Source organism: Cetorhinus maximus, chromosome 9 (assembly GCF_964194155.1).
Source record: "Cetorhinus maximus chromosome 9, sCetMax3.hap1.1, whole genome shotgun sequence".
Taxonomy (NCBI): Eukaryota; Metazoa; Chordata; class Chondrichthyes; order Lamniformes; family Cetorhinidae; genus Cetorhinus; species Cetorhinus maximus.
This window is the reverse complement of record NC_135887.1, coordinates 26,408,118-26,431,933: the sequence shown is the minus strand read 5'-3', so window position 1 is coordinate 26,431,933 and position 23,816 is coordinate 26,408,118. Positions and strand designations below refer to the sequence as shown.

The 23,816-nt window shown below is 44.4% G+C and overlaps 1 protein-coding gene and 1 long non-coding RNA gene across 7 annotated transcripts in view; both read left to right on the top strand.

Annotated features, from left to right (window-relative positions):
* Positions 1 to 23,816, top strand: part of poldip2 (polymerase (DNA-directed), delta interacting protein 2) — a 508,944-nt gene that overhangs the window by 43,951 nt on the left and 441,177 nt on the right. For 2 of the 6 annotated variants that reach the window (XM_078548342.1, XM_078548341.1), the window contains one exon: positions 4,849 to 6,572. The exons of 1 other annotated variant lie outside the window; for it this stretch is intronic. In XM_078548342.1, coding sequence (XP_078404468.1) covers positions 4,849 to 4,963 — 115 coding nt within the window. In that variant the 3' untranslated portion in view covers positions 4,964 to 6,572. Of the gene's footprint in view, positions 1 to 2,480; positions 4,031 to 4,848; positions 6,573 to 23,816 lie in introns of those variants that run through there. 3 more of the 6 variants (XM_078548343.1, XM_078548340.1, XR_013577515.1) reach the window with 2 other exon arrangements.
* Positions 14,216 to 15,558, top strand: LOC144684496 (uncharacterized). Its single transcript, XR_013577514.1, has 2 exons — positions 14,216 to 14,433; positions 14,822 to 15,558. It is a non-coding gene; the product is annotated as an uncharacterized LOC144684496 (long non-coding RNA).

The window sequence follows — 23,816 nt, the reverse complement described above, 5'->3', positions numbered from 1 at the left end:
TGTCACTATATAAAATGGGTGCAGCACTGGTGGAGATGGGTCTGTCACTGTATAACACTGGGATACAGTACTGGTGGGGACTAGTCTGTCACTGCATTACACTGGGGTGCAGTATTGGTGGGGACTAGTCTGTCACTGCATTACACTGGGGTGCAGTATTGGTTGGGATGGGTCTGTCAGTGTATAACACTGTGGCACAATACTGGTGGGGACTAGTCTGTCACTGCATAACACGGGTACAGTACTGGTGGGGATAGGTCTGTCACTGTATAACACTGGGGTACAGCACTGGTGGGGATGGGTCTGTCACTATAACACTGGTACAGTAGAGGTGTGGACAAGTCTGTCACTATATAGAACGGGTACAGGACTGGTGGGGACAGCTCTGTCACTGTGTATAACACTGGGGCACAGTACTGGTGGGGACAGACATGTCACTATAACATGGGTACATTACTGGTGGAGACAGGTCTGTCACTGTATAACACTGGGGTACAATACTGGTGGGGACAGGTCTGTCACTATAACACTGGGGTACAACACTGGTGGGGGCTGGTCTGTCACTATAACTCTGGGGTACAGTACAGGTGGGGACAGGTCTGTCACTGTGTAATACTGGGGTACAGTACTGGTGGGGACTGGTCTGTCACTGTGTAACTCTGGGGTACAGTACAGGTGGGGACAGGTCTGTCACTGTATAACACGGGTACAGTACTGGTGGGGATGGGTCTGTCACTGTATAACACTGGCACAGTAGAGGTGTGGACAGGTCTGTCACTATATAAAACGGGTACAGGACTGGTGGGGACAGGTCTGTCATTATAACACTGGGGCACAGTACTGGTGGGGACAGACATGTCACTATAACACGGGTACAGTACTGGTGGAGACAGGTCTGTCACTGTATGACACGAGTACAGTACTGGTGGGGACAGGTCCATCACTGTATAACACGAGTACAGAACTGGTGGGGACAGGTCTGACACTGTATAACACTGGGGCACAGTACTCGTGGGGACAGGTCTGTCACTGTAAACCACTGAGGCACAGCACTGGTGAGGACAGGTCCATCACTGTATAACACGGATACAGTACTGGTGGAGACAGGTCTGTCACTGTATAACACTGGGGTACAGTACTGGTGGGGACAGGCCTGTCCACACCAGTACTGTACCCCAGTGTTATACAGTCACTGTGTGTAACACTGAGGCACAGGACTGGTGGCAATGTAGCAGCGTGTTACACCGGCTAAGCTGGGTGTATTCTTTCTGAATCTAAAGTTTTTGGATTTGTGTCATGCTTCAGAACTTGAGCTAATTTCAGCCAATACTTCAGCAGCTAGGGAATGTTTTTTTGCTGCAGTATTTGTGCTGTTTATAAAATTTTGCATTGAGCCCTCTGGCCTGTTTGGATGCTAAAGCTTCCAAGTTACAGTTTGAAGCACAGCCGGAAGTTCTCCATGTGTCCTGGCCAAGATTCCTCCCTCCTCTAACACCATCAAATACAGCTTAACCAATCATTCATCAAACTGTCTGTGCAATATGCTCTGCTCCAATTGGCAACTCTCCCTTGGGCTTGTAGATTTTTAATCTGAGATCTGTTCGGTTTGAGTGAGCCTTGTTTTGTTCAGGGATTGTTCAGCATTACGTGCACTTTGACATGGTAGTGACTGAGTGCCGGGGGCTGTACCACTCAGCCAATCAAACTTCTCCTTTGGAATTTTCACATTTGTTTCTCCGCCCCCCACCCCCCCAGTAGCTCAGGATTGACATGGTAGTGTACAGAATACATACACAGTCACGCACACACACTGATGCATGCATGCACAAACAAACAGGAGCACACAGATTTTAATATACTATCTGCTTCCACTACCCTTTTAGGACGTGCTTTCTAGGTCACAACATTCTGCTGTGTAAAACAATAGCCTCATCTCCCTTCTGGTTCCTTTTTCAATCACCTTAAACCTGTGTCCTTGGTTACTGACCTACCTGCCACTGGAAACAATTTCTCCTTATTTATTCCATCAAAACTCTTCAATTTTGAATGCACGTATCAAGCATCCCCTTAATCTCTGCCCTAAGATCAACCCCAGCTTCTCCAGCCTCTTCACATAACTGAAGCCCCTCACTCCTCCTAGCATTCTGGTAAATCTCTGCGCCCTCTCTCAGGCCTTGATGAATTCATCCCAACCAGGAAGGTGGGTGTATCCCAGTCTACATCCGTGCCTCCTGCTCCTGATTGAAATAAGGACAGAGGACTCGGGCCTCTGCTGCTGAAATTGGGTGTGAGGGGCATGTGCAGAATAAAAGGAGAAATGTGGAGGGTGTGGAAATAGAGGCGCAGTGTTCTAGGGGGACAGGAGATTATGTAGGTTGGTGTTGAGGAGGCCCAAGGTGACTGATGCTTTGGGTTATGTTCTGGGACTGCGCTGAAGTGGACGGTATTGCTCTGCTTATTGCTGTTTCCACCTTCTGCAGGGGCTCGTACACTTTCCAAAGGGCAGACACCAGCACCTTCGTCGTTTCCATCCCGTCCTTTTCTCTCGAGAGCAGTACTGAGGACAACGGGCCCTTCGCTTCCCTGGTCTGAATATTTGCCTCTAGCACTTGATCGAATAACTAAACACAGTCTACACGCAGGATCTGACCTCACACCAGAGCAGCAGCGGTTCCATCTTCGAAGGGCAATGCTGGTGATGTCGGATAGCATTGAGGCACATCACGTTCCCACAGACAGGAACACATTATAACTAGCACCACCTTTCAACATAGGCTTACTCATGGTGTAGGGTCCCATTGTGAAGGTTTATATCTGTCAGATGAGTTGCATTTCTGTTTATTTTCATTACAAAGCTGTTCTTAGCTGACCAACCAGAGCCCTGAAGAGTAATTTGATCATGTTCTTAGCCTGCTCTGAGTGTTTGGGTTTGTGTTGTGCCAGTGATGTGAAGGACTGACTCTGTACCTCAGTGTTCGAATCTCCTGAAGAGAGGCTCCGTATTTCACCAAGTCAGTAATTGTGTTCCTACAGTCACTGGATTCTACATGTGAATTTGTGATCCTGTTGGGAGTGGTGCCATTTACTGTCTCCTTGCTCAGGTCGGTATAAAGTTGATCAGTGCTCCTGTGCAGCAACAGAACAGTGACTGCACTTGAGGGCTGAGAATAGTCGTAGCCTTGTTACTGGGAGTTTAGTATGGTTTAACAGTGTGACATCTGTGATAAACTCCCAGTGGTGCAGTTCTAGATTCTGAAAATCAAACTTGGTTTATTACTGGAGATGACGTTTTGAGTTTGATAACACTGGATTACAGTACTGGTCATTTGGGATAGCAGTAATGAGAGAGATTTGATTAAAGGTATCACTTGAGTTGATCCTGTCACATTCTAATATACTTATGTTCAATTATTAAATAACCTCAGAGCCAGGACTGGGTCTGGGCAGTTGAGATCAGATCGACATTGACCAGGCCCAGGCCAGGAAACCTTGTTTAAATACAGTGATGAGCAAAGCTGGTCACTCCTCACTGTGCTGAGTTAACACTTCATTAAAGTGCAGGGAATACACTGTCTGCAATGATACTGAGCCACACAAGACGGGTAGGTTACAAGGTCAGTGCTGCAGTAGAACCGCTATAGCCTAGTGCCCCTGGGTTAAGAAGAGGAGAATGGACCAGGTGTCCAGCTTCTAAGCGTTCCCGTGTGTGTGTGCCAGCATTGGCTGAGGACAGGGTTGACCATTGTGATGCTTCTCACAGTTGAATATCCTGCCAGTAGCCATTGTCTGGACTCGCACTTTAACAGTAGCCACTTGGCTGTGATATTCTGAATGTTGCACTCTGCATCCTGAACCTGTATTAGAAAGGTGTCTGTGAGCTGGTGTATCCCAGTGACCGAACGTTATTTGTTCCCTGTCAGTATTGCTAGTTTCTCCGTAAGTGCTGAGGTTTTGATATTTTTTGCGCCTATACCCATCAGGCTGCTGCTGATGTTCAATGACAGGCTTAATAAAAATTTTTGATGGATAATGTTTCCCTTATTTTATTTCAGTATATTGTTGTACATGTTACTCAGAATCCAACGCCGCTACCCCCTGCAGAGATCCCTGGCAGAGGGAGACTGGGTACAGCCTGTGTAAATCGTCAACAGTACTTACAATATGGATACTCTTGTCTCTCTAAACAGACTGTGACTGATTTTGTCACAGGATTACAATTATTTAACTTAGTCAAAGAATACTGCAGATACTGGAAATCTGAAATAAAAACAGCAAATGCTGGAAATATGCAGCAGCTCGAGCAGCACCCGTGGGGAGAGAAACAGGCCCAAGCATTGAACCCGATCACCGCTTGCCAGCTCTCCAACTCCCTTTACCTTTCATCATAATTGGGAAGAGTTGGAGAAGTACCAGGTTTTAAACAAATACAGAGGCAAGGCAAAAGGGGTGGTGGAGGGGGGAAGAAAAGAACCAAACGAGAGGTTTATGAAAGGGTAGAGGGGTGCAGGAATGCACCTATCACAGATTCTGCCTGACTCGCTTAGTATTTCCAGCATTTTCTGTTTTTTTTTCCAGTTATTAAACTATTGGCTGTGTTACTGGGAAATTGAATTGGGAAGTAAAGGCTGCATGACAGGGCACCACCCTGGGTAACTGGAGCGGGAGAGCTGACTAGCAGCAACGTGACACCATGCCTGAGTTGGAAAATCCTGTGGAGAATGCAGACACATAGGCCAGCTTTAATTCTCAAGTCACTGAGCCAGGGCTGCTGCCGGTTCAGAGGCAGCCTCCGAGCCCAACAGGGTCACATTACTCACCTTGACATACTTTTCATCTCCTTCTCTGCAGGGGAACGTTCCGCTTCGAGAGGCCGGAAGGTTCTCAGCTTGATGTCCGCATACCGCCCTTCTCCCTGGAGAGCAATAAAGATGACAAGGCCCCCCCTGCTGGGTACAGCTGGTAAAGCACCGTCTGCTGGAACCCTGGGCTGACTGGCTGCCAGTGGGAAGATTCTGCCTGGAACTTTGGTGGGGGTGGGGGTGGAGGTGTGAAATGAAGTAGAAAATCTTCCATTGCCAACCCTTTACAGATCTCCCTGGATCGCTGTATAAACACCGGTCACATTACGCCTGTTTTTGCTGAAGAAATTGTTTTGAAAGTGGAGCACAGACTGAATGATACTTGTATCATTGAAAGAGGGAATGGGTAGGAGTTGGGGGGGAGAATGGAGTTGTGTGGCCAGAGACTAAGGGAGGGGAAATGGGGCTTGTGTTCAACAATCAACACTTTCAAAATTTTTGTTTAATTATGTCAAAAAGGGTTGAGCAATGGGATAGGGCAAGTTGCCCAGCAGCCATCTGGGGCACTTGCCAGCTTGCGCAAGCTTAACAGTGGCTGTTTGGAGCTGGCTGGACTCTAACTGACCAGCCACGGCCTAGTGGTGTCTGTCATGCTGTGCTCCCTCCTCAATCCCACTGCTCTCCTGCCACAAGAGTTATTAATAGATCAGTAATGTCCGCCAGTGTGTTAATATGAAGATTAAATGAAATGAAAGGGTTAAAGCTGGAGCTCTGTCCTTTCAATTTTGAGGAAACTGCTAGAGTTTATACTGGAGTGAAATGACTTTCAACGCCCATAGATGGACAACCTCACTGTTATATTGCTACTGCTCACCCTCTGAAATTCTCAAAATGCTTTGTGTGCAATAAGTTACCTGGAAGTGTGCAGAGAAACATGGCAGCCAATTTGTACACAGTCGGATCCCACAGACATCAGAGAGATGCACATCCAGTTGATTTTATTTTAGTGACACAAAAGCAAATTGCCACAATGTTGGAACTCTGAAATATTCAGCTCAGACAAAGAGGCAAAGACAGGTCAATCTTTCATTAGGTTTCGGTCTAGATAAAAGGTAATCGGCCTGAAATGTTAACTCCCGCTCTCTCTCTTCGAATGCTGCCTGACTTGCTGGGTTTTCCCAGCATTTTCAGTTTTTTGATGACGCTGGTTAAGAGAGGATAATTGGCTCAGGAGAGTGGGGAGAAAACTCCTCTTTCTCAATAGTGTCATGAAATCTTGAACATCCACTTAAATGACTGGCAGACAGGCGTCAGTTCAACAGCTCCTGCACAAGGATGGCACTTTCGTTGATCTCTGCCAGTTTAAGGTCACATTCTGTCATTAAGGTGAGTCACAGGTTACCTTGTGCTGCTGCACTGTACATGGGATCTGTATCACCCTGCAACCTAGCTACAAGGTGGAATCAATTGTACTGTGATGCTGTAACTTGAGATTATATCTGTTACCTCCTCCAGCCTTACAAACCTGTGAGATCTCTGCAATTACTCCACCATTGGTGACTGCTTCTTCAGCTGCCAAGGCCCTAAGCTCTGGAATTCCCTCCCTAAACCCCTCTATCACCCTCTCCTTTAAAGACACTCCTTCAAACCACGTTTTTAGTGTTCTGCCCTTATATTTCCTTATGTGGTTCAGTGTCAGATTTTATTTGATAATGTTCCTGTGAAGAAGCTTCATTCTCCTAAAGGTGCTAAATAAATGCAAGTTGTTGTTTATCTACTTGCTACTGCATAAATTTATCTCATGGGAGACACTAGAACTAGGGGGCATAGTTTAAACAGAAGGGGGTCTCCTATTTAAGCCTGACATGAGAATTTTTTTTCTGAGAGTTGTGAATCTGTAGAATTCTCTTCCCAAGAGAGCAGTGGAGGCTGGGTCATTGAATACTTTTAAGGCTGAGTTAGATAGATTCTTGATTGGCAAAGGAGTCAAAGGGTTACAGGGGGTAGACAGGAAAGTAGAGTTGAGGCCACAATCAGATCAGCCATGATCTTATCAAATGGTGGAGTATGCTCGAGGGGCTGAATGGCCTACTCCTAATTCATATGTTCATATGTAAACTGTAGTAAGATTTAACTTAGCTTCCATCTCCCCTTGGAGTGGCCTATATTTCAGGCCAATATACCGTTGATTCTCTCAGCCTCAAATGAAACAATAACCATGGCAGCGGTATTGAACTAGCTCAGCATTGTGTCTGAATGTTGCAGCATCAATCCTCCCACTGTGGGACTTTATGGGTAGAAGCAGCCTGTTTCTGGAGAGGGTTGGTTGGGGAGAAAGACCTGGCCTCACACTCATTACCTTCCAGCGGTTAAAGTTGTGTTGCCTCAGTACCTGCTCTATGACTGGGAGTGATGTGGATTCGGGGACATTTTGCCGATTAGGAATGTGTATCAGATGGGCTGCTATTCCTGCAGTATTATTTTGAGATGGATTTTGTTGGGGGGAAGCTGCTGTTTTAATATTACTGTTGGTATTTGTCAAAGCCTTACTAGTATCTCCTGAACACTCCCTGTGCTCAAACCTAGCGCTGCAGTCTGCAAAGCTCTTCTCTCTGGTCAGTCTATATTTATTGGGGGTAGGAGGAAGTGGGGTGGTGGTCACTGTAATGCTTAAAATAAAAACTGTAGAAAAGGACATTTTTTGCAGTCAGGAGCTGTGCAAATAGCATTTTACTAAATGAAAATCAATTGTTCATGTTTGGCATTGAGGGCTTGTAATGGTCCATCCTTTAATGCAGGCCACATTTAAACACACATTCAGAATTACAGCTCTTGGAGAGAAGGCAGATCCAAGTTAGCACTATGCCCGTATATTCCTTTATTCACTGAAAACATTGTTTCATTGGTGTCTTCCTCCTACATAAGATATACAGCACAACAGGTGGATGCTGGGTTTATGCTCCACACAAGCCTCCTCCCATTCTCCTTTATCTAATCTATTGCTTTCTCCCTCTTGTACTTATCTTGCTTCCCCTTAAATGGATCATTAAATGGATAGCTTTTAAAGAGGGAATACTTTCAGTGCTGATTACGATACTGTGGCATTAGGTTTGGTGTCACTAACAGAATTATACATCAAATGAGGCCATTCAGTCCATCTTACCTGTGCCGGTTCTAGTCCCTCTCTGCTCTTTCCCCATAGCCCTGCAAATCTTTCCTCTTCAAGTATTTATCTTAAACCCTTATGAAAGTTACTTTGAACCTGCTTCCACTACCCTCTCTGGCATTGCATTTCAATTCACAACAACTTGCTATGTAAATAAAAGTCTTGGTGCTGGAATTGTGGCTTTTAATTGGTGTTAACGGTAATATACAAAGTCTGAATCTGTCTGAAAGCTGAATGACGAAAGAGAGCTGGAGGATGTTCCAGAATTTGTACCAGGCGAGAGATTGTTTCCAGCGGCGCAAATTCCAGGAATGTGCCCATGCAGAGACAGGCAGAAGGTTGGATTGTGGGCGAATGTGCTGTTTTTCCCAGAAGCAGCTGGTGAGTTTAGTGTTAAGGTCCAGGCCCCGAGTTAACCAGGTGATTGGCAGGACCCGTATCCACAAAATACTAAGAGAACCAATTGCACTCTGTTATCCCACCTTCACCTTGACCTGTTATTGTTCTGATCTGTTTAATTATTAATCTGTTTAATAATTGCTCTCAGATGCTGCAGGGTGAGGCTCGCCCCCAAAATCGTATGTTCCAGAATGCTCTGACAGTTTACAACAGCAGAATTCAATCTGTCTCCTGTGAGTCCTGGGATAGCTCCCCCAACTATCTCCTGGTTAACCCATCAAGTGCTGGGATAGCTCCCCAGTTAGCTCTCCTGGTTAACACCCAACTCCCTGTACCTCAGCCAAGTGACTGCTCAGTGTGTGAGCCTGGACAGGGAAAGCTGGCACATTCAGCCATGGGGATCGTCACAAATAAACCCGCTGCTGGACTCCCCTGAGACTCGGTCCCACAGGGTCACTGGATGGTGATCACAAGCAGGAACTCTGATCCTCCTCTTACTCCCCAGTTGTAGCATCCCCACCACTGCTGTGATTGGGATACCCCAGAAACAGGGCTAAGACTCTCTTGAATATTTCTTCCCCCACACACTAGCTCTTAATCATCACTGAGCATTTTGCTGTGTCAAAACAACTGAAAACAGGAATTGAAAGGTGAAAGATTGCAGGTATGTCTAATGCAGTTCGCCTCCACCTCCAACTTCCTTTTCCTCTCCACGTGTTGTTGCCTCCCAAATTCGTGTTCACCTTTTCCAGAGCCCCATGTTTGAATCCCTCCAATCAGGTTTCTACCCAAGGCATAGTACCGAAATGACTCTTATCAAAGTCACAAATGACACCCAATGTGACTGTGATGAGGGTAAATTTTCCCCCCTCGTCCTTCTTGACCTGTCTGCAGTATTTGACATGGTTGACCGCACCATCCTCCTTTGTCTTACAGCTGGGTGGGACTGCGTTCACCTGGTTCCATTCTTATCTATTGTAACCAGAGAATTTCCATCTCTTCCCATTCCCACACCATTACCTCTGGTGCACCCCAAGGACCTGTCCTTGGCCCCCTCCTAGATCTCATCTACCTGCTGCCACATAGTGACATGACCTGAAAACACAAGGTCACCTTCCATATTGTACACTGATGACACCCAGCTGTACCTCACCACCACCCCTCTCAACTTCCCCACCGTCTATAAATTGTCAGACTGTTTATTGGACATCCAGTACTGGTTGAGCTGAAACTTCCTCTAATTAAATATTGGGAAGACTGAAGCCAGTGGCTTTGGCGTCTGTCACAGACTCCGTTCCCTTGCCACCAACTCCATCCCTCTCTCTGCAAACTGCCTGAGACTAAAACAACTGCTCACAACCTTGGTGTCATATTTGACCTGAAGATGAGTTTCTGACTTCACATCCATGCAATCACAAAGACTGCCTATTTTCACCTGTAACCACATCCATTTCCACCGCAGCCTCAGGTCATCTGCTGAAACTCATTCATGCCTTTGAAACCTCCAAACTTGGTGTCATATTTTGTTTTGTAATGCATCTGTGAAGTATCTTGGGATATTTTATTGCGCTTGAGTTGCTGCATAATTGCAGATTGTTGTTGCTGCACAATTTATTTTAACATCCCACTTTCTGTCAGCAGCAGCTAGATATTGTTTCGATGTCCTCAGGGAATCATTCACGCTTGTTCCCAGCTGTCTCTCCTGATTTATCAGTAAATTAATCCTAGAATCACTTTTCTTATTTAGTAACCCCAAATTCAACCTTAAACTTATCCCCGTTAAACTATATCTGCTAACTGCCAGCCCACCTCCATACAGAGTCTAGAGCCTATGCATTTTCCCCATCTCCCTTGATTATTTGGTACAACCTTTGAGGTAATGCTGCTGACACCCAACCCTGAGCCAAAGGGATCGCTCCCCCCCCGCCCACCCCACCACCACCACTACAACAGATTCTGTTTTCCTTTGGCCACAATTCAACCCATCTTATAATACTGCTGCTAGCATCATGTCTACACATTGTCTCAACTGGTTCTCCGGGAGACCTCATCAAATGTAACTTGTAAATCCATCCAGTTTGCGTCTCTGTAAATGTCCCAACAATTTGATCTTGACAGTTAATTTGACAATCTTCCCTGATACTGAAGCTGCATCTCCGTTCTTTGTACGTGAGCCGAGAGAGTTAATAATGGCAGCTGTTTGACAGCATAAGGCATCGCATTGGAGAACCCCCTCCCTCTCCCCCACTGGGAACATGGAGAGTGAGAGGCCTTGCTGAAGCTGCTGCCCCCATTGAGGAGCTGGAATATTCCTGTTCTATACAGTTCAGTCCCACAGCAGTTGGATAGGGCGAGAGAGTGATAATTCAGCAAGTATTCAGTTCTCAAACTGACAGTTCCTGATGACAACCTAAAAATAACCCAATATATCTGGAGAAAAATGTCTTGAGTCCATATGACTTCTGAAGAAGAGTCATGTGGGACTCGAAACGTTAACTGTTTTTCTCTCCACAGATGCTCTTAGACCTGCTGAGTTTTTCCAGCATCTTCTGATTTTGTTTCAGCTTTCCAGCATCTGCAGTATTTTGCTTTTATCCCAATATATCTGGAAGTGGATGTATTTTACATCTTACTGGATTTGACCTTTCCAGTGCAGGCTCAATAAAAGATGTGGAGAAAGGGGAAACACTCCCATATTTTCTCACTAAACCTTGCTGTCTGATAGTCCTGATGATGACCCTAGCCCTCGGCCCAACCATCTTCAGCTGCTTCATCAATGAGCTTCCTTCCATCAAAAGGTCAGAAATGGGGATGTTCACTGATGATTTCACAATGTTCAGCACCATTTGCCACTCCTCAGATACTGAAGCAGTTCATGTCCAAATGCAGCAAGACCTGGACAATATCCAGGCTTGAGCTGACAAGTGGCAAGTAACATTCACGCCACACAAGTGTCAGGCAATGACCATCTCCAACAAGAGAGAGTCTAACCATTTCCCCATGACATTCAATGGCATTACCATCACTGAACCCTCCCCCCCCAATTATCAACATCCTGGGGGTTACCATTGATCAGAAATTGAACTTGACTAGCCATATAAATATTGTGGCTACAAGAGCAGGTCAGAGGGTGGGAATCCTGCAGCAAGTAACTCACTTCCTGACTCCCCAAAGCCTGTCTACCATCTACAAGGCACAATTCAGGAGTGTGATGGAATACTCCCCACTTGCCTGGATGAGTGCAGCTCCCACAACACTCAAGAAGCTTGACACAATCCAAGCCAAAGCAGCCCTCTTGATTGGCACCACATCCACAAACATTCACTCCCTCCACTGACACACAGTAGCAGCAGTATGTACCATCTACAAGATGCACTGTAGGAATTCACCAAGGTTCCTTCGACAGCACCTTCCAAACCCACAACCACTACCATCTAGAAGGACAAGGGCAGCAGACACGTGGGAACACCACCACCTGGAAGTTCCCCTCCAAGTCACCTACCATCCTGACTTGGAAATATATCACTGTTCCTTCACTGTCACTGGATCAAAATCCTGGAACCCCCTTCCTAACAGCACTGTGGATGTACCTACACCACACAGACTGCAGCAGTTCAAGAAGGCAGCTCACCACCACCTTCTCAAGGGCAACTAGGGATGGGCAATAAACACTGGCCCAGCCAAAGAAGCCCACATCCTGTAAATGAATTAAAAAAACCCTCACGCTTGTGCTAACCCATGCTGGGTTGCTTCCTGCTGCCTGTGTGCCTGTAGAAAGACAATGCCTGGGAGTGGGATTGAGGCAGATATGCAAAGCACAAACAACAGAACCACAAGAACTTGCTGTACTCTGACTCACTGTCATGTGTTGTTCCTGGACTCTGTCCATGTCAGTTACAACACAAGTGTTCTGCAGACTGGGAGGGGTAACTCTGCTCCATTGCTAGCAAAACAAGACCCTCTCTTCTTTGGAACTATGTGAAGCTGCAAATTTTAGCTCAAATCCACCTCGTCCATTCAGGAAATAACAACTCCAGGTAACAATGTCACTCACTATTTCAAATTTTCAATCTGAAACCCAACCACTCTCTCGAACTCAGTATACACCCCTACTCCAACCCAACCACATTCAACCTCACTTCCCAATTAAAACTCTCATGGCATGATCCCAAACTTTTCCTCACACCCACCCAAACTTAAACTCATTTCTATCTCCAGCTCAGCCTCATTTTCACCAAGTCAACTTTTACCAAACTCAACCTCACTCCAAATGCACCCACTCCCTTCACCCATTGTCTCATATGCATCCCCTCTTTATCTTTTTCACCAAACTCTACGTTGTTAAGAATGTCCCAAACTCATGTCACATCAGAATCTCAGTTAGTGAAAGCAAGGACTTTTATCTCATTCCTCTGAATGAACAGACAGATGATGAGAGTTTTTGAATTCGAGTGATTAATTTTCTCTCTACCACAGAGTCAGCAATCCCATCCTTCGTCCACCGAGATCAGCAAACACAACACAGAATAGAATCACAGCTTCTGGTGCAGGCTCATTATCGACCTGAAATGTTTCTCTCTGCAGATGCTGCCTGACTCACTGAGTATTTCCTGTAGAGTCAGAACATGGGCCATTTGATTTTCTACTCATAGCCTTTGGCAGTGTGCCAGTCCCCAATTAGATGCTGCTGAGTCCCAGCTCTACCCCTCTACCATATCCCTTGCCTGTCTCTGTCACTGTCACTCTGCTCTCGCCTTCAGTTGTGGCTATATCACAACTAGCTGCAGTCAATATTAGGCCTACGAAAATGATTGTCTTTACCCTGTCCCCATCCACTCTCTCAGACTTAACCATACTGCCCGTGAGCTCAGTGTTATATCTACCCTCAGATAAGTTTCTGACCACTTATCTGCTCCATACCTAAGACCACCTATTTCCAGCTCCGTTATTACCCATCTCCAGCCCTGTGGGGAAACGGAGTTGAAGCCCAAGATCAGCCATGATTGTACTGAATGGCAGAACAGGCTCGACGGGCCGAATGGTCGTATCCTCCTATTTCTTGTGTTCTGCATCAGCCCATTTGCTGCTGAACCCTCACCTATTCATTGTCACTTTCAGACTCGATTATTCTGGATCTCAACTTCTCGAAACCCTTCTCTAAACCTCTCCACCATCTCTCGCTCCGCTCCTTTCCCATCTCCTGTGAAACAAGCTTTGGTCACCTGGAACTGTGAAAGTGCCGTGTAAGATGTTGGCCCAGTCCATCTCCTTGTAGCAAGTGTCCATTTATTACCATATTTGGAACTGATTGTGTCTTTTACTGTTTTCATTGTTTCCAGAATCTTCCTAATTGTTCCTAATTTCTGTTTGTAGGAAAAATATCAGAAACAGACTCACAGGGGTGGAATGGCCTCCCCCTGTTCCTATGCAAGTTTATAGGCTGCATCGTTTACATAATTTAATAGGAAAATATATATTCAACATTCCACTTTGTGTTTTAAATAGAGATTAACTTGATAAAACTAATGCCTCTCCTCACTGTAAATTTATATAAATTGTCCCAGTACCTCCTCCTCCCACCCTAGATTATTTTGAAAACACATTTTAGAGCCAGCAGTTGGTTTCTTGGCTCAGTGGCCACTCCACATTCTTCCTCCTGGCTGTAGAGAGTGCACATGTGTCTCTGATAATGTCTCAGACCCTTTGCCTGCAACTTTTAAATTGGGACCTGACTTCAGTAAGTATCCAAATTCAATCTGAGGCCCAGGGCTGTGCTGTTGTTATTGAGCTGACGGGTTCTGGACTCGTTCCTGGCAGGAGAAGAGGAGGAGGGATCGGGAGGGACCAGACTAACTCAAACAAGCTCTGAGCTATTTATAGTGGGGTTAAAATCAGTCATTCTCGCTGTTAAAGGGCGGTTGCAGAACAGAGTGGTGCAAGAAGTCATTTAACCCAGAATCTCTCGTGGGATCAGCACAGCGGAGGGTGAAGAAAAGCTGTTTGTATCTGGAGCTCAGACAGAAGAAAGCCACCAAACCAGGAGTGGATCCAGATCCAGGGAAAATCCAGGTTGGTGCGGACCAGGTCTGGACTATCTACTCCTGATTCCCGGTCTCCCTGATTCCCGGTCTCCCTGATTCCCGGTCTCCCTGATTTCCTGATTCCCGGTCTCTCTGATTCCTGATCTCCCTGATTCCCGGTCTCTCTGATTCCCTGCCTCCCGGTCTTCCTGATTCCCTGTCTCTCAGATTCCCAGTCTCCCTTATTCCCAGTCCCCTTTATTCCCGGTCTCCCTGATTCCAGGTTTCCCTATTTTCTGGTCTCCCTGACTCCCAGTCTCCCTGACTCCCGGTCTCCCTGATTCCTGATTCCCTGTATCTCTGATCCCCGGTCTCCCTGATTTCCTGTCTCCCTGATTCCTGATCTCCCTGATTGCCTGTCTGTCGGATTCTTGCAGGAATTCTGTTGCCTGAATTGTTGTCGAGTTGGGTCTTTGGGTGATCTCCTATCTCCTGCTTGGTCTGAATTGATTCGAATACAGAATCCCTCCGTCTCCTCGGTCCCTCTCGGTCTCCTTCAGTCGGAGCACTGTCCAGGGCAGTGACATTAATCCTGGCTGCACAAAAGTTGGAACTGGACCAATTTCTGCAGGATGTGAGCAGAACGTGCCAGGGTCCATCCCGTGAGAAACTTCCCAACAACTCGATCGACATTGAGCAGGAACCCCATCTGCCAAGAATGTGACTGACCCACAACAACACCTGGCATTTAAATAGTGCCTTTTATGTGTATGTCAAGTGACCCAAGAGGTCAGCTTTTAGGAATATCTTATGAGTAAAGAGAGTAGGAGTTGTTCAAGAGGCCAGATATGAGAAGTGCAGATCCCCAGAGTGTTTGTGGGGCTGGAGGAGATTACAAAGGTAGGGAGGGGCTCAGCCATGGAGGGATTTGAAAACAAGGATGGAGCAGGAGTCAGTGGAGTTCAGCGAGCACAGGCGTGTTGGGTGAACAGGATTGGTGCGAATTAAGACATGCGCATCAGAGTTTTGGATAACCTCAAGTTTACAGAAGGGAGGACGTGGGAGACCAGCCCAGAATGTTGGAATAATCAAGTTTAATACTACAAAGACATGGCTCAGGGTTTCAGCAGCAGCTGAGCTGAGACACGGGCAAGTCGGCTAATGTTACGCAGGGGGAAATAAGTGATCGTAGAAATGGAGAGGATATGCAGCTCAGCTCGGGGTCAAATAGGACACTGACCTGGTTCGTGGCACGAGAACAGAGTTTGTGGTGGGAAATAAAGACAATATCTTCCGTCCTCCTAATATTTAGTTTTTGGAAATTTTGCTTTATCCAGAAATGGACATCAGACAAGCAGTGTGACCAATGATAACCAGTGGAACAATTGAGTGTGGAATTGTACAGCGACCCTGTACAGTTACACAGTGAGTGATACTTACCCTGAATAAACAGTGACTCCGTGCACTTACACAGTGAGTGATCCTTACCCTGAACATACAGTGACTGTACAGTTACACAGTGAGTGATGATTACCCTGAATAAAGAGTGACTCTGTACAGTTACACAGTGATCCTTACCCTGAATAAACAGTGACTCTGTACAGTTACACAGAGAGTGATGATTACCCTGAGTAAAGAGTGACTCTGTACAGTTACACAGTGAGTGATCCTTACCCTGAATAAACAGTGACTCTGTAAAGTTACACAGGAGTGATCCATACCCTGCTGAATAAGCAGTGACTCTGTACAGTTACACAGGGAGTGGTCATTTCACTGGATAAACAGTGACTTTCTAATGTTACACAGTGAGGGATTCTTGCTCTGAATAAACAGAAACTCTGTACAGTTACACCATGAGTGATCCTTACCCTGAACAAACAGTGACTCTGTACAGTTACATAGTGAGTGATCTTACACTGAATAAACAGTGAATTTGTATAGTTACACAGCGACTGATCCTTATCCTGAATAAACAGTGACTCTGTAAAGTTACACAGTGAGTGACCCTTACCCTGAATAAACAGTAACTCTGCAGTTACACCATGAATGATCCTTACCCTGAACAGTGACTCTGTAAGGTTACATAGTAAGTGATCCTTACCCTCAATAAACTGTCACTCTGTACAGTTACACAGAGAATGATCCTTACCCTGCTGAATAAACTGTGACACTGTACAGTTACACAGTGACTGATCCTTACCCTGAACAGTGACTCTGTACAGTTACACAGTGAGTGATCCTTACCCTGCACAAACAGTCACTCTGTTCAGTTACAGTGAGTGACCCTTACACTGAATAAACTGTGACTCTTCACAGCTGCACCGTGAGTGACCCTTATTCTAAATAAACAATGACTCTGTACAGTTACACAGTGACTGATCCATACCCTGCTGAATAAACAGTGACTACTTACAGTTACAGAGTGAGCGTCCCTTACCCTGATTAAACAGTTTCTCTGTGCAGTTAAACAGCGAGTAATCCCCAACCTGGATAAACAGCGACTCCTTTGATACCCTGAATAAGTGAATCTGTGCAGGAACGCTGTGAGTGATCCTTACTCTGAATAAACAGTGAAACTGTACAGTTACACAGTGAATGATTCTTACCCTGATAAACAGTGACTCTGTACAGTTACACAGAGAGTGATCCTTACCCTGATAAACAGTGACTCTGCACAGTTACACAGTGATTGATCCTTGGCATGAATAAACAGTGACTCTGTAAATTTACACAGTAAGTGATCCTTTCCCTGAATAAACAGTCACTCTCTACAGTTCCACATTGAGTGATCCTTACCCTGATAAACAGTCACTCTGTACAGTTACACAGTGAGTGATCCTTACCCTGCTGAATAAACAGTCACTCTGTACAGTTACACAGAGAGTGATCCTTACCCTGAATAAACAGTGAAACTGTACAGTTACACAGTGAGTGATCCTTACCCTGTTAAACAGTGACTCTGTACAGTTACACAGAGAGTGATCCTTACCCTGAATAAACAGTGACTCTGTACATTTACACAGTGAGTGATCCTTAGCCTGAATAAACGGTGACTCTGTACAGTTACATAGTGAGTGACCCTTACCCTGAATAGACAGTGACTCTGTACATTTACACAGTGAGTGATCCTTACCCTGAATAAACAGTCACTCTGTATAGTTACACAGAGAGTGATCCTTACCCTGATAAACAGTCACTCTGTACAGTTACACAGTGAGTGATCCTTACCCTGCTGAATAAACAGTCACTCTGTACAGTTACACAGAGAGTGATCCTTACCCTGAATAAACAGTGACTCTGTACATTTACATAGTGAGTGATCCTGTCCCTGAATTAACAGTCACTCTGTACATTTACACAGTGAGTGATCCCTACCCTGAATAAGCAGTGACTCTGGATGGTTACACAATGAGTGATCCTTACCCTGCTGAATAAACAGTGACTCTGTACAGTTACGAAGTGAGTGATCCTTACCCTGAACATGCAGTGACTCTCTACAGTTACACAGTGAGTGATCCTTACCCTGCTGAATAAATAGTCACTCTGTACAGTTACACAGTGAGTGATCCTTACCCTGAATACACAGTCACTCTCTACAGTTACACATTGAGTGATCCTTAGCATCCTGAATAAACAGTGACTCTACAGTTACACAGCAATTGATCCTTGGCATGTATAAAAATTTTCTCTGTACATTTACACAGCGAGTGATCCTTACCCTGATAAACAGTCACTCTGTACAGTTACACAGTGAGTGATCCTGTCCCTGAATTAACATTGACTCTGGACGGTTACACAGTGAGTGATCCTTACCCTGCAGAATAATCAGTGACTCTGTACAGTTACACAGTGAGTGATCCTTACCCTGATAAACAGTCACTCTGTACAGTTACACAGTGAGTGATCCTTACCCTGCTGAATAAACAGTCACTCTCTACAGTTACAGAGTGATCCTTGCCCAGCTGAATAAACAGTGACCCTCTACAGTTACACAGTGTGTGATCCTAACCCTGAATCAACAGTGCTTCTGTACAGTTACACAGTGAGTAATCCTTACCCTGCTGAATAACAGTGACTCTGTACAGTTACACACTGATTGATCCTTGGCATGAATAAACAGTGACTCTGTAAATTTACACAGTAAGTGATCCTTACCCTGAATAAACAGTCACTCTCTGCAGTTCCACATTGAGTGATCCTTAGCATCCTGAATAAACAGTGATTCTACAGTTACACAGCAATTGTTCTTTGGCATGTATAAACATTTTCTCTGTACAGTTACACAGTGAGTGATCCTTACCCTGAATAAACAGTGACCCTGTACAGTTACACAGTGAGTGATCCTTACCCTGAATAAACAGTGACTTTGTACAGTTGCACAGCAATTGTTCTTTGGCATGTATAAATATTTTCTCTGTGCAGTTACATAGTGAGTGACCTTTACCCTGTATAAACAGTGATTCTGTACAGTTACACAGTGACTGATCCATACCCTGCTGAATAAACAGTGACTACTTACAGTTACAGAGTGAGCGTCCCTTACCCTGATTAAACAGTTTCTCTGTGCAGTGATCCCCAAACTGAATAAACAGTGACTCCTTTGATACCCTGAATAAGTGAATCTGTGCAGGAACACCGTGAGTGATCTTTACTCTGAATAAACAGTCACTCAGTACAGTTACACAGTGAGTGATCCTTACGCTGCTGAATAAACAGTGACTCGGTACAGTTACACAGAGATTGATCCTTACCCTGATAAACAGTCACTCTGTACAGTTACACAGTGAGTGATCCTTATGTTGCTGAATAAACAGTCACTCTGTACAGTTACACAGTGAGTGAGCCTTACCCTGATAAACAGTAACTCTGTACAGTAACACAGTGAGTGATCCTTACCCTGATAAACAGTCACTCTGTACAGTTACACAGTGCGTGATCCTTATCCTGATAAACAGTAACTCTGTACAGTTACACAGTGAGTGATCCATACCCTGCTGAATAAACAGTCACTCTGTACAGTTACACAGTGAGTGATCCTCAGCGTGAATAAACAGTTATTCTGTAAAATTACAGAGTGAGTGATCCTTACCCTGAATTAACAGTCATTCTGTACAGTTACACTGTGAATGACCCTTACCCTGAATAAACAGTGCCTCTGTACAGTTACAGCATGACTGACCCCTCCCCTGCTGAATAAACAGTGACTCTGTACAGTAAAATATTGAGTGACCCTTACCCTCAATAAACAGTGATTCTGTGCAGTTACACAGAGAGTGATCCTTACCCTGAATTAACAGTCACTCTGTACAGTTACACAGAGAGTGACCCATACCCTGAATAAACACTCACTCTGTACAGTTACACAGTGAGTGATCCTTACCCTGAATTAACAGTCATTCTGTACAGTCACAAAGTGAGTGATCCTTACCCTAAATAAAAAGTCATTCTGTACAGTTACACAGTGAGTGATCCTTACCCTGAATAAACAGTGACTCTGGATGGTTACATAGTGAGTGATCCTTACCCTGAATAAACAGTCACTCTGTACAGTTACACAGTGAGTGATCCTTACCCTGAATAAACAGTTTCTCTGTACAGTTACACAGTGAGTGACCCTTACCCTGATAAACAGTCAGTCTGTACAGTTACACAGTGAGTGACACTTACCCTGATAAACAGTAACTCTGTACAGTAACACAGTGAATGATCCTTACCCTGATAAACAGTCACTCTGTACAGTTACACAGTGAGTGATCCATACCCTGCTGAATAAACAGTCATTCTGTACAGTTACACAGAGAGTGATCCTCAGCGTGAATAAACAGTTACTCTGTAAAATTACAGAGTGAGTGATCCTTACCCTGAATTAACAGTCATTCTGTACAGTTACACTGTGAATGAACCTTACCCTGAATAAACAGTGCCTCTGTACAGTTACAGCATGACTGACCCCTCCCTTGCTGAATAAACAGTGACTCCGTACAGTAACATATTGAGTGACCCTTACCCACAATAAACAGTGATTCTGTGCAGTTACACAAAGAGTGATCGTTACCCTGAATTAACAGTCACTCTGTACAGTTACACAGAGAGTGACCCATACCCTGAATAAACACCTACTCTGTACAGTTACACAGTGAGTGATCCTTACCCTGAATTAACAGTCATTCTGTACAGTCACAAAGTGAGTGATCCTTACCCTAAATAAAAAGTCATTCTGTACAATTACACAGTGAGTGATCCTTACCCTGAATAAACAGTGACTCTGGATGGTTACATAGTGAGTGATCCTTCCCCTGAATAAACAGTCACTCTGTACAGTTACACAGTGAGTGATCTTTATCCTGAATAAACAGTGACTCTGTACAGTTACACAGTGAGTGATCCTTACCCTGAATAAACAAAGAATCTGTACAGTTACAGTGAGTGATCCTTACCCTGAAGAAACAGTTACTCTGTACAGTTACATAGTGAGTGATCCTTACCCTGAATAAACAGTGACTCTGTACAGTTACATAGTGAGTGATCCTTACCCTGAATAAACAGTCACTCTGTACAGTTACACAGAGAGTGATCCTTACCCTGAGTTAACAGTCACTCTGTACAATTACACAGTGAGTGATCCTTACCCTGAATAAACAGTTTCTCTGTACAGTTACACAGTGAGTGATCTTTATCCTGAATAATCAGTGACTCTGTACAGTTACACAGTGAGTGATCCTTACCCTGAATAAACAGTGCATCTGTACAATCACACAGTGAGTGATCCATACCCTGAATAAACAGTGACTCTGTACAGTTACACAGTGAGTGATCCTTACCCTGAATAAACAGTGAAACTGTACATTTACACAGTGAATGACCCTTACACTGAATAAACAGTGACTCTGTACAGTTACACAGTGAATGACCCTTACACTGAATAAACAGTGACTCTGTACAGTTACACAGTGAATGACCCTTACACTGAATAAACAGTGACTCTGTACAGATACACAGTGAGTGATCCTTACCCTGCTGAATAAACAGTGACTCTGTACAGTTACACAGTGAGTGATCCTTACACTGAATAAACAGTCACTCTGTACAATTGCATAGAGAGTGGTCCTTACCCTGAATTAACAGTTACTCTGTACAGTTACACGTTGAGTGATCATTACCCTGAATACAGAGTGACCCTGTACAGTTACACAGTGATTGATCCTTAACCTCAATAAACAGTGACTCTGTACAGTTACACAGTGAGTGATTCTTACCCAGAATAAACAGTGACTCTGTACAGTTACACAGTGATTAATCCTTACCCTGAGTAAACAGTGACTCCGTATAGTTACACAGTGATTGATTCTTACCCTGAATAAACTGTGACTCTGTACAGTTACACAGTGAGTCATCCTTACACTGAATAAAAAGTCACTCTGTACGGTTACACAGTGAGTGATCCTTACCCTGAATAAACAGTGAATCTGTACAGTTACACAGTGAGTGATCCTTACCCTGAATAAACTGTGACTCTTTACAGTTACACAGTGAGTGATCCTTACCCTGAATAAACAGTTGCTCTGTACAATTACACAGAGAGTGATCCTTACCCTGAATAAACAGTTGCTCTGTACAGTTACACAGTGAGTGATCCTTAGCCTGAATAAACAGTGAATCTGTACAGTTACACAGTGAGTGATCTTTATCCTGAATAATCAGTGACTCTGTACAGTTACACAGTGAGTGATCCTTACCCTGAATAAACAGTGCATCTGTACAATCACACAGTGAGTGATCCATACCCTGAATAAACAGTGACTCTGTACAGTTGCACAGTGAGTGATCCTTAACCTCAATAAACAGTGACTCTGTACAATTACACAGTGAGTGATCCTTACCCTGAATAAACAGTTTCTCTGTACAGTTACACAGTGAGTGATCTTTATCCTGAATAATCAGTGACTCTGTACAGTTACACAGTGAGTGATCCTTACCCTGAATAAACAGTGCATCTGTACAATCACACAGTGAGTGATCCATACCCTGAATAAACAGTGACTCTGTACAGTTACACAGTGAGTGATCCTTACCCTGAATAAACAGTGAAACTGTACATTTACACAGTGAATGACCCTTACACTGAATAAACAGTGACTCTGTACAGTTACACAGTGAATGACCCTTACACTGAATAAACAGTGACTCTGTACAGTTACACAGTGAATGACCCTTACACTGAATAAACAGTGACTCTGTACAGATACACAGTGAGTGATCCTTACCCTGCTGAATAAACAGTGACTCTGTACAGTTACACAGTGAGTGATCCTTACACTGAATAAACAGTCACTCTGTACAATTGCATAGAGAGTGGTCCTTACCCTGAATTAACAGTTACTCTGTACAGTTACACGTTGAGTGATCATTACCCTGAATACAGAGTGACCCTGTACAGTTACACTGTGATTGATCCTTACCCTCAATAAACAGTGTCTCTGTACAGTTACACAGTGAGTGATTCTTACCCAGAATAAACAGTGACTCTGTACAGTTACACAGTGTGTGATTCTTACCCAGAATAAACAGTGATTCTGTACATTTACACAGTGAGTGATTCTTACCCAGAATAAACAGTGATTCTGTACAGTTACACAGAGAGTGACCCTTACCCTGAGTAAACAGTGACTCTGTACACTTACACAGAGAGTGACCCTTACCCTGAATAAACAGTGACTCTGTACAGTCACACAGTGAGTGATCCTTACCTTGAATAAACAGTGACTCTGTACAGTTACACAGTGAGTGATCCTTACCCTGAATAAACAGTCACTCTGTACAGTTACACAGAGAGTGATCCTTACCCTGAATAAACAGTCACTCTCTACAGTTACACAGAGAGTGATCCTTACCCTGAATAAACAGTGACTCTCTACAGTTACACAGTGAGTGATCCATACCCTGAATAAACAGTGACTCTGTACAGTTACACAGTGAGTGATCCTTACCCTGCATAAACAGTGAATCTGTACAGTTACACAGTGAGTGATCCTTACCCTGAACAAACAGTGACTCTGTACAGTTACACAGAGAGTGATCCTTACCCTGAATTAACAGTGACTCTGTGCAGTTACACAGTGAGTCATTCTTACCCTGAATAAACTGTCACTCTGTACAGTTACACTTTGAGTGATCTGCACCCTGCTGAATAAACAGTGACTCTGTACAGTTACACAGTGAGTGATCTTTACCCTGATAAACAGTGACTCTAGACAGTTAGACAGTGAGTGATCCTTACCCTGAATTAACAGTCATTCTGTACAGTCACAAAGTGAGTGATCCTTACCCTGAATAAACAGTGACTCTGTACAGTTACATAGTGAGTGATCCTTACCCTGAATAAACAGTCACTCTGTACAGTTACACAGAGAGTGATCCTTACCCTGAATAAAC